Source organism: Macaca thibetana, chromosome 19 (assembly GCF_024542745.1).
Source record: "Macaca thibetana thibetana isolate TM-01 chromosome 19, ASM2454274v1, whole genome shotgun sequence".
In the NCBI taxonomy this organism is placed as follows: Eukaryota; Metazoa; Chordata; class Mammalia; order Primates; family Cercopithecidae; genus Macaca; species Macaca thibetana.
Window position 1 is genome coordinate 31,290,908 of NC_065596.1, and position 18,996 is coordinate 31,309,903.

General features: G+C 56.3%; 2 protein-coding genes across 4 annotated transcripts in view; one reads left to right on the top strand and one right to left on the bottom strand.

Annotated features, from left to right (window-relative positions):
- Window positions 1-18,996, top strand: part of CLEC11A (C-type lectin domain containing 11A) — a 232,867-nt gene that overhangs the window by 198,862 nt on the left and 15,009 nt on the right. The window lies entirely within an intron of this gene.
- SHANK1 (SH3 and multiple ankyrin repeat domains 1) overlaps window positions 1-18,996 on the bottom strand; it is a 58,421-nt gene that overhangs the window by 30,605 nt on the left and 8,820 nt on the right. For 2 of the 3 annotated variants that reach the window (XM_050771432.1, XM_050771431.1), the window contains 7 exons: window positions 13,323-13,400; window positions 13,000-13,066; window positions 12,379-12,709; window positions 11,337-11,530; window positions 7,004-7,117; window positions 6,750-6,825; window positions 6,241-6,267 (listed from right to left, as the gene is read on the bottom strand). In XM_050771432.1, coding sequence (XP_050627389.1) covers window positions 6,241-6,267; window positions 6,750-6,825; window positions 7,004-7,117; window positions 11,337-11,530; window positions 12,379-12,709; window positions 13,000-13,066; window positions 13,323-13,400 — 887 coding nt within the window. The remainder of the gene's footprint in view (window positions 1-6,240; window positions 6,268-6,749; window positions 6,826-7,003; window positions 7,118-11,336; window positions 11,531-12,378; window positions 12,710-12,999; window positions 13,067-13,322; window positions 13,401-18,996) is intronic. The other variant, XM_050771433.1, reaches the window with a different exon arrangement.

The following is an 18,996-nucleotide window of genomic DNA, read 5'->3' on the forward strand; positions in this document are numbered from 1 at the left end:
CACCCCCACAAGCACCCCTGTATGCTCCCGGGACCCCCATGGCTCCCCTTATAAAAATCCATACATTTGCACCATGGCGACAGGGTTCTGGATGTGCACGTGTCCTCCCTTCCTGCCGCCACCCTCCTTGTGGCGCCTCAGTGCACCTAACACATGTTCACATGTACATACTCCAGCAACAGTCCTTGCTTAAAGTTCACCACAGTCCAGTGAACTCATCCAACCATACCCGCCATGTCTTCCTCCCCTGGATGGAGAGGTGTTGACAGAGAAGGAGGGAAGGGGCTCAAAGGGGTGAATGAAGGGAGGAAAAGGGAGAGGGGAAGGGAGGAAAGGGGCCGAGAAGGCTGGAACAGCGAGTGGATAAGGAAACTGGACACGGAAATTGGCTCAGAGGTCAGAGCTGCCTGTTTCTATCCATGCATTCTGTAATGTCCTCATTCTCACTTTCCTACTCCTCCTCTTGTATCTCTTCCAGGTCTCCAGGCTCCCCTAGCAGCCAGCAGCACCCTTCCTCACTGGAGGTAACTTCACTTTTCTTTCACTCATACCACAAACCCCTCCCTTCCTCCATCTTTCTCCCTGCCCTCTGGAATCTCTCTCTTGCCCCCTCATCAGCCTCATACCCCATACATAAGCCTTCCCCAAATGTCAGCCAATATAGTCAATAAAACTCCCATGTCAATATGCCAAAAAGGAGTACTTGCCATGGGCTGGGCAGTATCTGAAGCCCTTCACAGATAGATCATTAAATTGTCTTTTCATAACCAGCCTCTGGGGTAGGGATAAGTACCAATTCCACATTATCTATGTATTTATTTATATTTTTTGAGACAGAGTCTCACTCTCTTGCCCAGGCTGGAGTGCAGTGGCACAATCATAGCTCACTGCAGCCTCAAACTCCTGAGCTCAAAGGATCCTCCAACTTCAGCCTCCCAAGTACCTAAGACTACAGGTGCTTACCACTGTGCCCAGCTAATTAAAATAATTTTTTTTTTTTTTTTTTTTTTTTTTGGTAGAGATGGGATCTCACTATCTTTCCCATGCTGGTCTTGAACTCCTAGACTCAAACAGTCCTCCCACCTCAGTCTCCCAAAGTGTTGGGATTACAGGCATGAATCACCACACCCAGCCCTAATTTCACTTTATAGGTGAGGAAACAGAGGCACAGAAAGGTTAAGTAACTTGTCCAAGGTCACACAGTGTGTATCACTCTTCAACAATACCCAAGAGAATACTCAGGTAACTGCAATGGTAATACCCTGCACTCCACAGCACCGAAATACCTTGAGCACATATATCCGTCTGCTCAGAATCCACCCTGAGCTCGGCCCTGCAGCACCTGGAGTTTATCCCAGGGTGTGGCAGTAACACCGTGACGAGGAACACTTATTGAATTATTGCTGAATGCCAGCCATGATTCCAAGCACTTTGCATTTATATATTTCCATTTATGTATTCAGTTAGTCTTCACAACAATCCAGGGAAAGGTTGACTGTTATTCTTCCCATTTTATAGATGGGGAAACTGAGGCACAGAGAAATAACTTGCTCAAGATGACACCAGTTAATAAAATATCAAAGCCAAGATTTGAATTCACCAGAGGTAACCTATATATATGCCAGTGGTGATCCAGGGCAGGAAGAGGGTCCAACAACATCCAGACCCACCCTGTTCCTGCTTCTCAACCAACCCCTATCCTACACATGCTCCATTCCCCTCTCTGCTCCATGACTCCCTCACCCAATCCCCAGCTAGGACATAGGTGGTGTTGCCCTCATCCCACCACAGTCTCCTTGGACTTCCCAACTGCTCTTTTGCTCCCACAGCTTCATGCACCTCTAAACTCCCTCTCCCCAACTCCTGTGTACCCCTCCTCTCTGCACCTCACTCCCTACTCCTGCATGCCATCTTGAGGTTCCACATCACCCTAACCCACCCTCCTCATCCCTGACTCCCACAAGCCCTCCTCACACCCCATGAAGCCATCCCCCCATTTCCCATGTCCCCTGACACACCCTACCCCCCCTTTCCCCCAAAGCATCCTCCTCAGACCTCTGCGACCTCCTCACCCTTGTCGTGCGACCTCTCCCTCGTCCTTTAGCCTCATCCTTCCCACGCTCTCTGGCACCTCCGTAAATAATCTCACTGGCTCCCCTAAAGCACCTCTGGTCCCTTTCACACTTCCCAGGTACCCACTTTTGCATCAGTGGAAAGCTAAACCTATTTCTGCCCCCTCGACTCACTTCACCACAGCCCTCCCGCCTGCGTTTACTGGCAGCTGCGTTTCATTTACATTCCCTGCGTCCTCTTGGTATTCTCCCGCTACTGTCCAAATCCCCACTCCCAAATCCTCCCCACATTCCCCGAATTCCCTCCCCACTCCATTTCTCTGCTCCGAACCCTCCGTGCTCCAGCCTCCACCCCTCCCCCACTTCAGCATCTCCACTCTCCCCTGTTCCATTCTCAACCCTGCACCTCCTACCCAGACCCCTGTAGCCCCTCCCCCTCGCCCCCCATCTTGGCTGCCCCCGCAGCACCCCATTCAGGCTCCCTCTGGCTGACTACCTGCCCTGCAGGAGCTCACACAATGCTTTTCCCCAGGCCATCCCTCAGCAACCCTGAGCGGCCTCCGGAGCTCAGCAGCCAGCTCTTGTTCACTGGATCCCACACACAGGGGCACTGCAGCGGCCAGCACTCCCCTCCCCACCCCACCGTCCCTCTCACACACCCAGGGTCCGCCAGCCCAGAGCCTGCTGCTGTGCACGGCGCACCCCCAACCCCGCACTCAAGCCCTTCCCCATGTGCCCTTGTCCACGGCCTGCCCAGAGGCCCCACACAGGGACGTCAGCCCCCCTCCCCATGCTCAGAAGTGGCACACACAAGCGGATGCGGCTCCCCATGCAGCTCAGACGGGGCTCAGCACACGTGCCCCACATGGGCAGAGGGCAGAGCCAGTGACTCAAGTGCCCCTGACATGCACAGACCCCCGGGGGCAAGGGGGCAAGGAGGAGGAGCACATGGGGAGGGAGACACAGGATGGACCCTTGAAGTAGGGACCTGTGGGGGAGGGGCAGGCCAGGCCCAGGAGGGTGGGTGTTGGGAAGCACAGCCGCAGTCCCTGGGACAGACCCACTCCAGCACACACCACACACCACACACCACACACCACGCACACACACACACACACACACACACACACACAGTCCCAGACAGCCTCGCTGTCGCTCCAAGTCATACAGAGACAGACGCTGTCACACAGGGACACACAGATGGACACAGTTGGGGGGTGGGCTGGGAGCCCACCATCTCTCCATCTCTCTCTCACTCACACACACACGCACACACACGCACGCGGCTGCAGGCAGTCACACACACGCACATCGACACAGCCACACTGACACACGAACCGTCGCACAGTGACACGCAGCGGAAAAAGAGGAGGGGAGGGGAAGCCGGGGGCGGGATGCGTGTGTGATGGAGGGGGGATGACTGTGAATGGGAGAGAGGGGTATGAATGGGGGGACTTGCCAACAACGTGAAGAGGTGTGGGGATGTGGGGATCAGAGGGACAGGGGCCTGGGATGTAGGCGGATGCGGGTAAGCCACCGTGGCTCCCCACAGGGAGGGCTCCGGGGAGTGGGGGCGCTAAGGGCGGCAGAAAGGCAAGTGGGCTCCAAATCCTGGAGGGGGGTCAGTTTGGGGGGCCTGCTGGGAGGAAGGTCTTGGGGGAAGAGCAGAGGGGGGCCTGGAAGGGCCTGTGAGGGGGTGGAGGAAAAGATTCCCAGGGCTGACGAGTGCGTATTAGGGGGGAGGGTCGGGGACAGGGGTCCAGGGAGGGAGATGGAGAGGAGAAGGGTTGAGACGGGGGGCTGAAAGGGATTTGGGACTGAGAGAAGGTTAAGGGAAGAGGAGCGGAGGGGAAGGGGCAGGTTGGGGGAAGGGGAAAGGCCCTGGGGCTGGGGGTTAGCGGCGGGGGAGGGTCGCCACCGCGGGCCGGGGCCTGCCGGCCGGGCGGCAAAGCAGGGGGCGGCGCGCTCCGTTACCTGTAGATGTACCAGACGCTGCGCCGCCGGGGCCCCAGAGCTGGCCAGCTGGAGGACAGCGCGGGGGGCGGCTGCGGCAGGGAGCTCCCACCGGGGCCGCCCCCGAGACCCCCGCCACCGACCGCAGACAAAGCCATCGCCGCCGCGGCCCCAGCCCCGGCCCGGGTCCCGGTGCCGGCCGCCCCCGCCGCCGCCGCCGCCGCCGCGTCCCCGTCCCCGCTCGGCCGAACCCCCGTGTCCGGGCCCCCAGGCCCCGCCTCATGCTGACCCGCGCCGGGAGGGGGAGGGGGAGGGGGCGCGCACCCCCCCCCGCGGGAGGGAGGGCAGGGCCGGGGGCTCACATGCCGGGGGGCGCGGGGGCGCGGGGCGCGGGGTCGGGCCGCGGCGGTAGCGCGAGGACCGCGGACGGCGCCGGCTTCAGCACCGCGGACAGCTCCGGAGGCGGGCGGCGGGCGCGAGGCTTAACCCCTTGGCGTCCTGCGCCGGGCGGCGGAGGGGGCCGGGCAGGGGGGAGGGGGCCGGGAGGGGAACGCGGGGGCCCCCTTGGCGGGAGAAGGGGGAGGGGCGAGGCTTGGAGGGGGGAGGAGAAGGGGGAGGCACTTCCGGTCTGAGCCCCCCCTTAACCCCCCTCCCCCCTCCAGAGCCCTCCCGCGCAGGTGCAGAGCGAGAGAGCGCGGGGAGAGGGAGGCACAACATCACACAAGATGCCTCGCAGCCGCGTGCACGGACGCGCGGACGGAGCCCCGCTTCCCCGGCAGGGACACCGCGGGTGAGAGAGGCCCCAGGCGGGGACACGCAGCCCACCACTACAGACCAACACGCAACGCACCTCGACACGGTCGGCAAGAAAGGCCAGGACATTCAGACTGGGCCCCAAGGCCATGAGCAACACCCCTCCCCCACCAGAGAAGCCCAGGCGGAGGGGCAAACACACCACCACAGCTCCCCGAGAGAGCCGTGGACCCCGAGCCAGCGCGAGGAGGGGGCGGCACACGCCAGGAGGGGAGACACACGAAGGACCGCCCAGCTCCGGGAGGGAGGCCGGGGTTGGGCCCTGGCTGCAGGGCGCACCACACGGCACAGGCCAGGCCAGCGCAGACAGGGTCCGGGAACAGGGAGGAGGCAGGAGGAGGGGAAGCTCCGACGCACCACACACAGAGAGCACGTGGGAGCCAGCGAGAGGCAGGGAGGAGTAGGGGAGGAAGCCCATTGACAAGACAGAGTAGAAGGAGGAAGGAAGCTGAGGGTGAGGGGGACCACCCCCATTCAGCTAGTAGGGCAAATGACCCCCACGGACGGAGGCCAAGGAGAGACCCAGAGAGACGCTGGTAGACAAGAAGCAGAGGTTGACATAGAAGCTCGGGGTGGGGGGTGTACCCCAATACTCACCCGGTGCCCAGAGCCGGAGACGTGCCAGGCAAACACGCACAACGGTCAAGCGCCTCAGACACTCGGGGCGCAGGGTGGCACCCCAGCCCCACCCTCTATCCCCATGTTGCCATTTCTCTGTCCCCCCCATCCCCGACCCATCCCCACTGGCCAGAACACAGACACATAGGTTTGGACACATTTAATGGAAGGATGCTACGCACAAGGGGACCCTTCCCTGGATTGGGGGGAGCAGTGGAGGAGAGTGTCATATTTTAGACACCAAATTACGACCCTCCCTCCCCCACAACCTTGTCCTTCTGGAGGCCCAAGCCCTGGAATCCTCCCCTCCTCTGCCCGTCCCTCCCCCAACATCCCAGGTCCTGAAACTCAGATCAATCAGACAGACGCACATGCATGCACACACGTTAATGTGCGAGAGCACACGCACAGTGACATGCACAGAGAGGGACAGATGTGTGCAGAGACCCACCTGTCCATGTGTGTGAGCAGACTCACTGACATGCCCTGCAGTGCTTGCCCACAGATTGAGAGAAGCACAGATGTGCAGAGGCAGCCCCACATAATCATAGCCACAAAGGCACCGCTATATACAGAGCAGGGCAGACCCTCCAGCCCCGGGCATAGGTACAGGTACATCCAGGCCACACATGCACACAGATGCATGTCATGCACACCTACAGAGACACACGTTCACACACCAGGAAACCTCAGCTCTGGTCGTGCACACACACGTTCATACACCCCCCAGGCAGCCCGTCCTTCCCCTCCTGATCCCATCCCCTCCCTGCCCCTCCCCTCTCACCTCCCTGGGCCAATCCCATCCATTAAGCTTCCGAAGCAAGTCAGCCAGCAGCCAGGGAGGGGAAAGGTGTCAGTGCACCTCTCTCCTCACCCTCATCCCACCCGGCCCTGACAATACCCTCCCCACACTGGTGCATGGGACACACACATTCCCACTGCCCGTGACTGCACAGAGATGGGGCACATGAAGGAGACAAGGGCCTCCAGCCAGCCAGATATAAGAGCGCCCCGGCCCCCCCAGGCATCCGGCCCCCCCAGGCATCCCGCCCTGCCCTGACCACTCCGTTGTCTCTGGCTACCCCAGAGCTGGGCAGTCTTAGTGGCTGCCGAAGATGGTTTGGGGTTGGGCTGTGCTGTCTGAAGCTAATTCTGGCTTCTCCCACCCCTGGATCAAACTTTAGAAGGAATAGATTAGAAAAAGGGCTTAGAGGTGATGGAAGTATTTAAAGGAATACATTGCAAAGGGAACTTGGGGTGAGGGGGGTTGCCCGAGAGTGTAAGGACATTTACCTTGGGGCATCAAAGCTGTCGTAGGAGCCCACGGTATAATGCCGGAAGAGTCTCTTTGCCTTGTCACTGCGGCTTTCTGCAGGGGGACAACAGACAACCTTGGACTCTTGTTTTGGAAACCACAAGCCCAACCCTAGAGCTCCTGGCCCAAGTCTTCCCATCTACCTCCCAGTACCCCACCCTCATTAGGAAGGGAAAGGAATGGACATGGGAATCCTAGGGTCCATTGAACACGGCTGGGGGTTCCACCTTACCTTGCTTACTCTCCTGAGAGCGATTCGCCACCTCTTCCAGGCAGTCAGACGGGAACCAGCCAACACGACCTTTGACCTGGCCTTCCCAGAAGCCTCCTTCCCCGATGCTAAGTACTGGATGGGGAACGGGGACAAAGAGACATTTCTGTGTCTCTATGCCTCTCAACTGCCAACACACTCAACTTACAGCCTTCCCACAGTTACCAGCTCCCAGCCCAATGGCATCCTTAATAAACGTCTGAGGAAGGAGCAAGGAGCTTGGGGGAGACCCAAATCATATCACTCTTGCATTCTAGCTTCTGGATCCAATAAGGACCAGAGGCATTGGAGAAGAGGGCTGTGTTCCATAACATGGTCTTCCTAGGTTAGGGGCAGGTCCACAATTGGTCCTTGTCTCCCCTGGTAACTGGTCACAGCTCAGTTGTGTAATTCCTTTTCATCCTCCTAGGCTCTGTGGACTTAGATCACAGATGGGGGGACAAGCTCTACTTCACCCTCCCACCACTGTCCTTGCCACCTCCCAAAGTCTCCTTGCCACTTAATCTTTAGTCCTTTGTCCCCAGACCCCTCTTTCTGCCTCTCTTTGCCTCTCTTGGCTCTAGAATGGAGAAGAGATTAGAATCACCTCTTTCCTTCTCTCCCTCTCCCCCAACGGAAGCCACTTCCCCCTGCCCACCCTCCCAGGCCCCACCGCTTCCCCATTTAGCAAACATCACAGGCTGCCTGTTCCATGCCTGCTGCTGAAAAACAGATGCATGACAAGAACAGCTAATGTTTATCCAACTCTCACCTGGGCCAGAACCCTAAGAGGGGCCACTTCCTTTATCCCCCTTTTACTGATGGGAACACTGAGGCTTGGAGAGCCAAGATCATTTGCTGAAGGTTACAAGGCTAGTAATTGACAGATCTGGATTTGAACACAGCTCAGTCTGCTTCCAGAGGGCATGCTTTCAGTCACTCATGTGCTGCTACCTCTCCATGCAAGGGCTTCAGGGCATGACAAGGGCACCAGTGGCGAACACATGGTCTTCAATTTCTCTGGCAATTTTCATGACTCTGCCCCCATTTAGCCCTTCACATAGTTTCCTTCCTCGTTCAACCCTTATGCCTACCCAGCTAGGTAACAACTGTTTTTCCATTTTATAGACAAAGAAGCTGAAGCGAATGTGGAGAATACCCTTGCATGGAGATGACTCCAGCTATGCTAGGGGTTGAGTTGGGGCCATCAGATGTATTCCTCTCCATAAACTGACTCCCTTGAGAGCATCTGGGGAGACTAAATGAGGGGAAGCTGAAAGTCATGGAAGAGAGCAGGAGATGGGTTGTCAAGGGGACTGGGTTCTTGGCTGGTACTGCCATGCCTGGCTTGGTGGTCTTGTAATCAATCATTTGTTCACTTAAAAAATACTTATTTAGTGCCAGTCATGAGTCAGGTACCAGGGTAGACACAGTTGAATATAATCAATGTTTTTCTTTCCTTTGAGGAGCTTCCAGAACAGCCGCCAATAGAGGCATAACTGTACAAGTGACTACATGATTGGAAGTTGGGGTCAGAGCTCCAGGGACAATAAGAAGGTGTTTGGAGAGAAGCCAGATGGGAGTATATAACTTATAGATGGCAAAGGGGTCCAACGAGGTGTCCCTGAGGTGTGACATATAGACTGAGACCTGAACGATCCTAGGAGCTGGGGAGGCAAGGAGAGCATGGAAGAGTTTTCCAGGCAGAAGGAACAGCATGTTTGAAGATTTTGGCATATAAGAAGGCTTGGGACATTGGAGGAATGGAGGAGTTGGTAGATTGGAGGATTGGAGGGCTTGGAGCATTGGGGGACTGGGGGGCTCGGGGCATTGGAGGATTGGAAAGCTTGGGGCATTGGAGGAATGGAGGGGTTGGGGCACTAGGGAATTGGAGGGCTTGGGCACTGGAGGATTGGAGGGCTCGGGCACTGGAGGATTGGATGGCTTGGGCCATTGAGGGAATGGAGGGCTTGGGGCTTTGGGATATTGGAGGGATTGGGGCATTAGAGGATTAGAGGGTTTGGGACATTGGAGAATTGGAGGGTTCAGGGCACTGGGGAATTGGAGGGCTCGGGACATTGGGGGATGGGAGGGCTCGGAGCATTGGGGGATGGGAGGGCTCGGGGCATTGGGGGATGGGAGGGCTCGGGGCATTGGGGGATGGGAGGGCTCGGGGCATTGGGGGATGGGAGGGCTCGGGGCATTGGGGGGTGGGAGGGCTCAGGGCATTGGGGTATTGGAGGGCTTGGGGCACTGGAAGAATGGATAGAAGGATGAGGTCCCTGGAACCTTGTGGGTGAAGGGAAGAGTCGCATGAGATGAGGTTGGCAAGGTGGGCAGACAGGCAGCTTGGAGGCCAGGTTAAGACTTTGGGCTTTGATTCTGAGAGTAGCAGGAGTCGGCTACCTCATCGGGTTGTGTGAAGCTCAGTGACATCGTGGATGTGGGCGTGCTTTGAGGCAATTGAGTCCCTCTTAATGGAAGACGAGGATATAAAAACAGAAGGCAGCGTATCCTCTTCCTGCGTAGAAACATTGAGCTTGTAGCTCAGCAAGATATTGCCCATGGTCCTTGCCTGCCCGGAAGGTTCTTTACTTCTGGCCTCAGCTCACCCTTCTCTTCTCCCATCTCCTCCCACCCCACGTGCCTATGTCCCAGGCTGCTTGCCCTGAAGGAGCTGCACCTGGCCTCCACAGTAGCTCCTGAATTTGATCATTCATTCACTCATTCATTCATTCAATATATGTGCATTAAAGCCTCCTGTGTGCTGGGTCATTAAACTGAGCCCTAGAGACCCAGAGACCAATGACTTATGACCTCACCTACAGGAACTCAGGCTATGGGAAGAGAGACTTTGTAACACATGCAGTTACACAGCCCGCCTGACGCTCTGACCCCTGAATACCCTTCAAGGCCTCACTCAAGTTGACCTTCTACGGTAGGATCTTCCCTACTTATCCAGGGGCCCAGGTCTCATCTCCTCTAAGTGCCTAAAGTAGGGGCCACTTAAGAAAATGATGGCTTTTTTTTTTCTTTTTTTTTTTGAGATAGAGTTTCACTCTTGTCAGTCAGGCAGGAGTGCAGTGGCGTGATCTCGGCTCACTGCAACCTCCGCCTCCTGGGTTCAAGCAATTCTCCTGCCTCGGCCTCCCAAGTAGCTGGGATTACAGGTGTGCGCCACCACACCCAGCTAATTTTTTATTTTCTGTGTTTTAGTAGAGATGGGGATTCACCATGTTGGCCAGGCTGGTCTAGAACTCCTGATCTCAGGTGATCCATCTGCCTCGGCCTCCCAAAGTGCTGGGATTACAGGCGTGAGCCACAGCGCCTGGCCAAGTGATGGGTCTTATGTGGCACTTGTTATGTAGGAAACGTTGGTCTAAGTGCTTTACATGCTCTGACTCCTCTAATCCTCATGAGGGTCTCATTTTACAGATGAAGAAACTGAGGCCCAGAGAAGTCACTTGGCTGAGGTCACCCTGCTAGGAAGTGGTGGGGCCAGGATTTGAACCCAAGACGCCAGGCTCTCAACCTCTATACCACTCGGCTCCTGGGCAGCCTAGAGTCTGGCAAATAATTTTTCCAATGCCTCATATTAACGGCCACACCTGTGGCAAGTGGTCGTCTCTAAAGCGTCCTTCTATCCAAGAACACGTCAGCAGCCCTGCGAAGCCTACAAGCAGGGGAGACTGGCTCCACTTTCCAAACGAAGGTGGAAAAACCAGAGGGAGGTGAACCCTGATAACGGCAACCACTGTTTTGGGAGCCCTCCCCATGGCCAAGCATCTTACATGTGCCAACTCACTGGGGCCCTAGAAGTAGGATCCTGCCCGTCTCTCAGTTGAGGACCCCTGGGCAGATGCAGGAGGCAAAGTTAAGGCTGCTCGGCCTCATGCTCTGCACCAGGTGGCAGGAAGGACTGTGGGCTTGGACTGGGGACCTTGGGCAAGTTGCTTCACCTGTGTGAGGCTCTGTTCCTTCAACCATGCAATGTGGCCCATGACCTCCCTCCCCAGAAAGGACCATGAGGAGTCTAATGAGACAATTTGGTGAGATGTTCCAACTATGCCCTGCACACGGCATCAGTGTCCCACAATGGGACCCGGCCCACTTCACTGCCTTTGCCTCAGCACTGCCTCCTGACAGGGTAATCTCAGCTACACTCTCTGCTCCTTCAAGGCTCAAGGGGCGCCGCAGGGCTCTCTGAGGTCTGAGATACTCTGGGTATCTGAGAATGGTCTGCTCTCTGCTCCACGTTTTCCCTGATCGCCCCCACAGCCCAGCCCAGCGCAGGCCCTGCTTCCACCCTGGGTACCTTTGATCTTCTCGCCCTTGCTCAGGGAGATCTCCCCCTCGGCTTGGGCCTGGTACGACTTCACAGCCATGAAGGAGCGTCCGGGTACTGCTGAGTAGAGCTTCCTCCGCCTCCCGCGGCTGCCCAGGGAGCCCCCGGGGCCCCCTGAGCCCCCAGTGCCCCCGGCTGGCCCTTCCCGGGGTGTCCCGCTGGAGCTGCGTACACAGAGGGCATGAGAGGCAGGGGAGGGTGGAGGGAGGGAACACCTCTGGGAGGACAGGGGTCCTTGGGTGGGGGAAGAGGATGGAGCATCAGGGTGGAGGTGGGGGGAGGGGCTTTCCCAGCACTGGTGTCCTCCAGGAAAGAGGGCATTTGGGGGCTCCTCTGCCTCCCCGCAGCTGCCCCCCAGCCCCCTCTCCTGCCTCCTGGCTTCCGGCTCTGCCCCCTCCCACGGTCCTGTGCGCACCGCCTGATTCAGCTTCCTGAGGCTGAGCTGGGACTGTGTCATCCCTCCGCTCACGAGCCTTCCGCGACTCCCAGCTTCCTCCTGGGTCAGGTCCAACTCCTCTGCCCGCCGTTGCCAGCCTCTCCCCCACTTCCTCGGGACACGCCTGGCTGGCCTCCACCTCCTTCTCACCCTCCTCTAGCCACGTGGGCCTCCTGACCCCGGAATGTCCCCCGCCCACTCCTCATCCTCCCTCCAGAGTGACCTCTCTGTCCCCCACCCAAGTCCCTGCCACCACCCCCATCCTCTTCCTGCTCGGCTTCCCTCCACCTCACCCTGTCATTCTCTGTCCCCAGGGGTTGGGACACATGTTTCTTTGGGGTATCCTCTGCATGGGGCCCCTGTCGTGGAGCAGATGTCCAGCTAACGTGGTGCACTGGGGGTGGAGTCGGGACAGTAGCTCCCAAGGCCCTTCCTTTACCCCACGGTGACACTAGGGACTTGGATGGATGAGGGCCTACAGAGGAAGGCAGCTGGGCTGGCCTCGGGGGAAGCCACCGCTCTGGGGAGGGGATTTGACGGGGCTGGGGACTGTGGAGCCAGGGCTGCCTCCCCTACCTGGGCCGGCCTCGGGGCTGCCTCTTGGCGTCCTCAGGGTGCCTCCCTCGGGATGGAGAGCGGGCCCTGGCACCCCGGGGGCTGCTGGCACTTCGGAGGGTCCCGCTGCTGAGCTTGGCGGTGGGGGCCGAGGGCTGCGACTGGCCCTGGGACCCTGAGGTAGGGCCAGGGGCCCCAGAGGACGAGGCCCCTGGGGCGGAGAACACCATCCAGTCGGGCAGCGCCATGCTGGTGTCACTGTTGGCCCGCAGCAGCGCCGGGGGCACTGTCAGCCCTGTGCCCGGGGGCCCCCGTCGCCGGGCCGCGTACTTGGGGGACTCCTGGAAGGGCACTGAGAGGGCACAGTGGCGGCGGGGGGCAGATGTTAGGGGAGAAAAGGCAAGCAGGGGGCCATGCGGGGGCGAGAGATGGTGGGAGAGAGGCATGAGGGAGAAAGACAGAGATGAGAAAGGGCGGGGGGCCTGGAATTGCTCCCCCAACCACCACCCAGACATTTTTGGTCCTCTAGGGTTTTCTCCATCCTATCCTGGCCCTCAAGTCAGGTACCCCAACTCTCCCATCCTACCATGAAACCCCAGCCGCCCCAGGTTCTCTGTGCAGCCCCAGCTCCCTGTCACTCACCCACATCCTGTTCTCGATGGTTTCGGATCAGCTCCCCCAGCTCAAAATTCCCAGCAATCACTGCCACCTGGAGGGAGGGGGTAGAGGTGGGTTGGCGGGGGGCGGGGTGGCCCAGGGAGCAGAGAAAGGGCAGGAAACATGCTGAGGTCCCCAGCCCGACCCAAACCTTCCACCCTGACAATGCCGCCCTCCCTCTTCTTCCAGCTCCCCCTCCACGGCCTGTCTCCTTGCTTTCCTCATTGTCCCCTTCCTTATCCACTGGGTGTCACTGTCAGCCTTTCCTTAGCCCTGAAGACTTCAGTATATCCACTGCAGCCCCAGACCTGGAATGGGGTCTGTCCGTTGTTATTCTTCACATCCTTGTCGGCACCTCGATACAGGAGGATCCTGGCACAGGTCTCCTGTGGGTGATGGCCAGCGGTGCAGGACAAAGAGAGAGAAAAAAGATTAAGGGCACCATGAGTGGATACAGGTACTATGCTAAGAGCCTCAGGAATAAATACTCCACCCTAAACCCACACCACTCAGGACAGCAGCCACCTGCCAGGTACGGACCAGGAGCACTTGAGTTTAAACATGGATGGCCCAAATGGAGATGCACCATACATGCGAAATACACACTGGATTTCAAGGATGCCATATGAAAACAAGAGAGAATTTAAATGTCTATAGCCAGGTGTGGTGGCTCAAGCCTGTAATCCTAAGACTTTGGGAGGCCAAGACAGAAGTTCCAGACCAGCCTGGGCGACATAGTGAGACACTCCCCATTTCTATAAAAAAATAAACAGAAGTTAGCCAGGCATGGTGGTGGGTGCCTGGAGTCCCAAATACTTGGGAGGCTGAGGTGGGAGGGTCTCTTGAGCTCAGGAGTTTGAGGCTGCAGTGAGCTGAGATCAAGCCTGGGTGACAGAGCACAGACCTGTCTCCCCTCCGCCCAGAAAAAAAAAAAAAAAAAATGCCAGGCGTGGTGACACACACCTGTAATCCCAGCACTTTGGGAGGTCAAGGCGAGCGGATCACTTGAGGCCAGATATTTGAGACCAGCCTGGACAACATGGTGAAACCCTGTCACTACAAAAAACTACAAAAATTAGCCAGGTGTGGTGGCGGGCGCTTGTAATCCCAGCTACTCAGGAGGCTGAGGTGGGAGAATCACTTGAACCCAGGAGGTGCAGGTTGCAGTGAGCCGAGATCCCGCCACTGCACTCCAGCCTGGATGACAGAGGGAGACTCTGTCTCAAAAGAAAAAACACACACACACAAAATAATTTCTGTATTGATTCTATGTTGAAATGATAACATTTTGGATACACTGTTACAAGTAAAGTATGTTGTTACAATAAATGTCACCTAATTATTTTCCCCTTCTCCTTAACATGGCCACTAGGATATTTGAGGGCATTTAGGATACGTGCTCATGCTATGTTCCACTGAACGTTGGGGCCAGATAATTCTTTGGTGATTCATTGGTTTGTGGGGGGTGTTCTGAGCACTGTGGGATGTTGAGTAGCATCCCCCGTCTCTACCACTAGATGCCAGTAGCACTCCCCTCCCCAGTCATGACAACCAAAAATGTCTTTAGACGTTGACAAGTGTGTCCTGGGGGACAGAAGCTCCCCGGTTGAGAACCACGGGTCTAGACCTTATGGAGGCTTACCATTACATGCCAGGCACTTGGCACTTTAGAGGCAGAAGATCCTTCAATTGCCCAACAATTCCAGGACATGGAAATTGTCTCTATTTTACAGAGGAGGAAACTAAGGCTTTCAAAAGAGCCCAAGGTGGGCCAGGCACCGTGGCTCACTCCTGTGATCCCAGCACTTTGGGAGGCCGAGGCGGGGGGTGGGGGGGATCGCTTGAGCCCAGGAGTTTGACACTAGCCTGGGCAACATGGCGAAATCCCGTCTCTACAAAAAAAATTTTTAAAAATTGGCCTGGTGTGGCTGGCTACAGGTGGCTCACGCCTGTAATCCCAGCACTTTGGGAGGCCGAGGGGGGCAGATAATCTGAGGTCAGGAGTTCAAGACCAGCCTGACCAACATGGAGAAACTCCATCTCTACTAAAAATACAAAAATTAGCCAGGCGTGGTGGCACGTCCAGGTTGGAGTACAGTAACATGATCTTGGCTGACTACAACTTCCACCTCCTGAGTTCAAGCGATTCTCCTGCCTCAGCCTCCCGAGTAGCTGAGACTACAGGCACCCGCCCACCACATTTGGCTAATTTTTGTATTTTTAGTAGAAACGGGGTTTCCCCAAGTTGGCCAGGCTGGTTTTGAACTCCTAACCTCAGGTGATCAGCCCGCCTTGGCCCCCCAAAGTGCTGGGATAACAGGCATGAGCCACTGTGCCTGGCTCCTTGCTTTGTTTTTTAATATGAGACTGGTGTATGTGCCAGGCACTCTAAGCCAATGTTAACTCATTTTCTTCATAACCCCGTCTCCCTGAAATTCCATTTCCTGTTATTTGTCTGATTAGCGTCTCTTCTCCTCTACGTCATAAGTTGTACAGGGGCATGATTTTGCCTGTGGCACCTGCCACCTGGATTAATGCTGGAACCACAGGAACTGTTCAGTAAGAGGAGTGTCCTCTCCCTTTTTTCTTGGCCTGGCTAAACCCAACTTGGCCTCCAGCTTAACTCTACCCCAGAGTCCTCTGATGCTAATTTAACCGTCATTCTCCAAGCACTTCCTTGATCTTATCCCTTCCACATGACAAACCCAAGGGGTTTGTATGAGCCCATGTTACAGGACAGGTTCAGAGAGGGCAGATGCTATGCCCAAGGCCACACAACCAGTTGGTGGAGCAATGAGGATTCCAACCTGGCCTTCTTTTTTTTTTTTTTGAGATGGAGTCTCGCTCTGTTGCCAGGCTGGAGTGCAGTGGCGCAATATCAGCTCACTGCAACCTCCACTTTCTGGAGTGCAGTGGCTCGATCTCAGTTCACTGCAGCCTCCACCTCTTGGGCTCAAGCGATCCTCCTGTGCACGTGGCCTTCTGATCCTATGGTTCACCTGTCTCCTATGAATGGATGACTCTGACTGCCAAAGACACATCAGGCAGCAGAGTTAGCCCAGTGTGTGTTCTGGGTATGTTCGTGAGTGTGTGTGTGTATGTGAGCCTGTGTATGCCCGTGATGCTGGCCAACTAGACTGTTAACGCCTGCCATGTGTACTTTTGCGTGTTTTTCTTTTTCTTTTTTTTTTTTTTTTTGAGATGGAGTCTTGCTCTGTTACCCAGGCTGGAGTGCAGTGGTGCGATCTCAGCTCACTGCAACCTCTGCCTCTTGGGTTCAAGCAATTCTCTACTTCAGCCTCCCAAGTAGCTGGGATTACAGGTGCACACCACCACGCCTGGCTAATTTTTGTCTTTTTAGTAGCCACAGGGTTTCACCATCTTGGCCAGGTTTGTCTTGAACTCCTGACCTCATGATCCACCCGCCTCGGCCTCCCAAAGTGCTGGGATTGCAGGCATGAGGCACCGCTCCTGACTTTTTACATGTTTTCACACCCGCTACCCCCACACTGGGGGCACAGGGCCAGAGCACAGCCCCTAAACTCACCTGCTCCTCATCCTACTCTTACAAAGCTGAGAAGGTGTACGAGTCAGAGCTGGTGGCACCGAGAGAAACTCGCATTTAATGGCATCCTAGCACTTATTTCATGCCGTCGCGGTGATGTGTTTACACGTCTGCCTCCTCACCAGACTGTGAACTCCCACCCCGCCCCCCACCACACCCTCACCCTCCCCAGGCCAGATGCTGCATCTGATTCATCTCACATCCCCAAGGCCTGGTGCTGTGCACATAGTAGGTGCTCAAGGAACGTGCATGGAAAGGATGAGGATGGAGGATATGAAGTTGAGTCAGTCAAAATTCATTTTGTTCAAATCTTTCATTCGTTTGTTGAGTCATTCAGTCTGTTGAAACAAGCAAACACCTGTTGAATGCTCTGAGCCAGGCACTGTGCAGAGTCTTGGTGGAAATCCAAGAGGGCTGAGCTATCATTCATTCACTCATTTTCATTCATTCATTCACTCACTCAACAAATATGCAGTTAGGCCTGCTGTGTGCTGGGGTTCTGGAACAGAGCAAGTAATCGGACTCAACCCCCACCCTTGAGGTGCTCACAGCCTAGACACGGATCTGACCTTCACCACCAAAGGCTAGACGGGCATGTCAGGAGGCCAAGGTGGCAGGGGCTGGGGAAACACTCTCAGACTTAGCCCTGGCTCTTGGAAAGCTTAGAGCCTGGGAGGAAGACAAGGGGGGAAATGGAGGAATCAAGTTTGTATGTGTTATGCATCGATTTGTTAAGCCCATGGCAAAGGCAAGCAAAACTACTAACCCACTTGATGCTTTTGCATGGTGGATGTTAATTACTGACCCATCACAGCTGAGAAAGGAGAAGATCAAGGAGGGGAAATGACTTGTTCATCTGTGCCACTAAGAAAACTCTGCCTGCTAATTCTGTCTCTCTCTTTTTTTTTTTTAAGGCAGGGTCTCACTCTGTCACCCAGGCTGCAGTGCAGTGGCATGATCATAGCTCACTGCAGCCTCCACCTCCCAGGCTCAAGCGATTCTTCTGCCTCAGCCTCCTGAGTAGCTGGGACTTCAGGTGCACGCCCCTGTGCCCAGCTGATTTTTGTATTTTTCATAGAGACCAAGTTTTCCCATGTTGCCCAGGTTGGTCTCGAACTCCTGGGCTCAAGCCATCCTCCCGCCTTGGCCTCCCAAAGTGTTGGGATTACAGGCATAAGCCACCATGCCTGGTCCAGTTCTCTACACTAAAATTTCTCGGTTTATCCGAATGGTACAGTTTCTGTCTCCCGACTGGACCCTGACTGACACTGGTGATGGTAATAATGACAATTATTATTCTGATGGCTGCCTTCCAGGGATGAGTACTTAATATACATGATGGCTCATCCTCTTCAATAAAAGCTGGCGTTATTCCCGTTTCAGGAAGAAGGATGGCGCCTCAAAGAGTCGGGGGGACTTTTTTGCTCCCCCACCCCCATCTGCCCGTGGGGCCGGGGCTTCTTCCCCATCAGCTGCACAAGGGCCTGGGAGTCATAGGATTGGTTGCGAGGCCTGCGTGTCGCAGAGCAGGAGGCAGAAGCACACAGGGAGAGAAGTGCCGGCACCATGTTGGTTCGGTTTGAAAAGCACTGAGTCTTCCCTGGACTCCAGGCATGCTGCTGGCTGCCACCAGGCAGCACGTGGCCACCCGCCAAATCCCCAGCACTGTAAGTTCTGCTGAGGCAGAGGGGGCTGAGGGCTGTTTTGGAAGACTTCCTGGAGGAAGGGGGCTGATAGACCAGCTCTGTCATGCGAGCGCCTGTCCCTCTAAGTACCCCCACAGCTGCCCTTCAAGGGCAGGGAACATCGAGAAACAGGTGGGGAGACTGAGGCTTTCCATAGGGCTGACCTGCCCAGGATCATCTGCAGCACAGGCGGCTAAAGTACCAGAGGTCATGATACTGAAAGCTCTGGCTCTTGCCAACCAGCTGCCATGAGATCCCCTGCCTGCTCCGTCCCTCTCCTCTCCTAGGAACTCTGGAAGTGGGGATGTCCTTCCCGTCTTCCTTCAGCACTCCCTTCCTGCTCAGGGACCCAGGTTGTCAGGACCCCCAAGGTCCTGAATTGCTAAAACTCCCATATCACTCGTTCCCTTCAGGGGCCACAGTGGCTGCACGTTGAACTTTCCCCTGTGCCCTGCCGTGCCACCACGTGGCACCTGCACACACCACTGGCTGAAAGGAGACACAGGGGAACTGAGGACCCATAGCCCCCTTTCCTCTGGTTTTCTGCACAGGCTGTGCCCCCACCCTGGAGCACCCCTTTCTCCCCTTTTCTACTCCTGCTCATCTCAATACTAGGGACACCTCCTCCAGGAAGCCACCTCCACCCCCAGCCACTCTCTCTCAAGCCCAGTCCCAGATGGGGGCTCCCACAGGGATCTGGATTCCCTGTGACTTTGCTCTGAGCACTCTGGA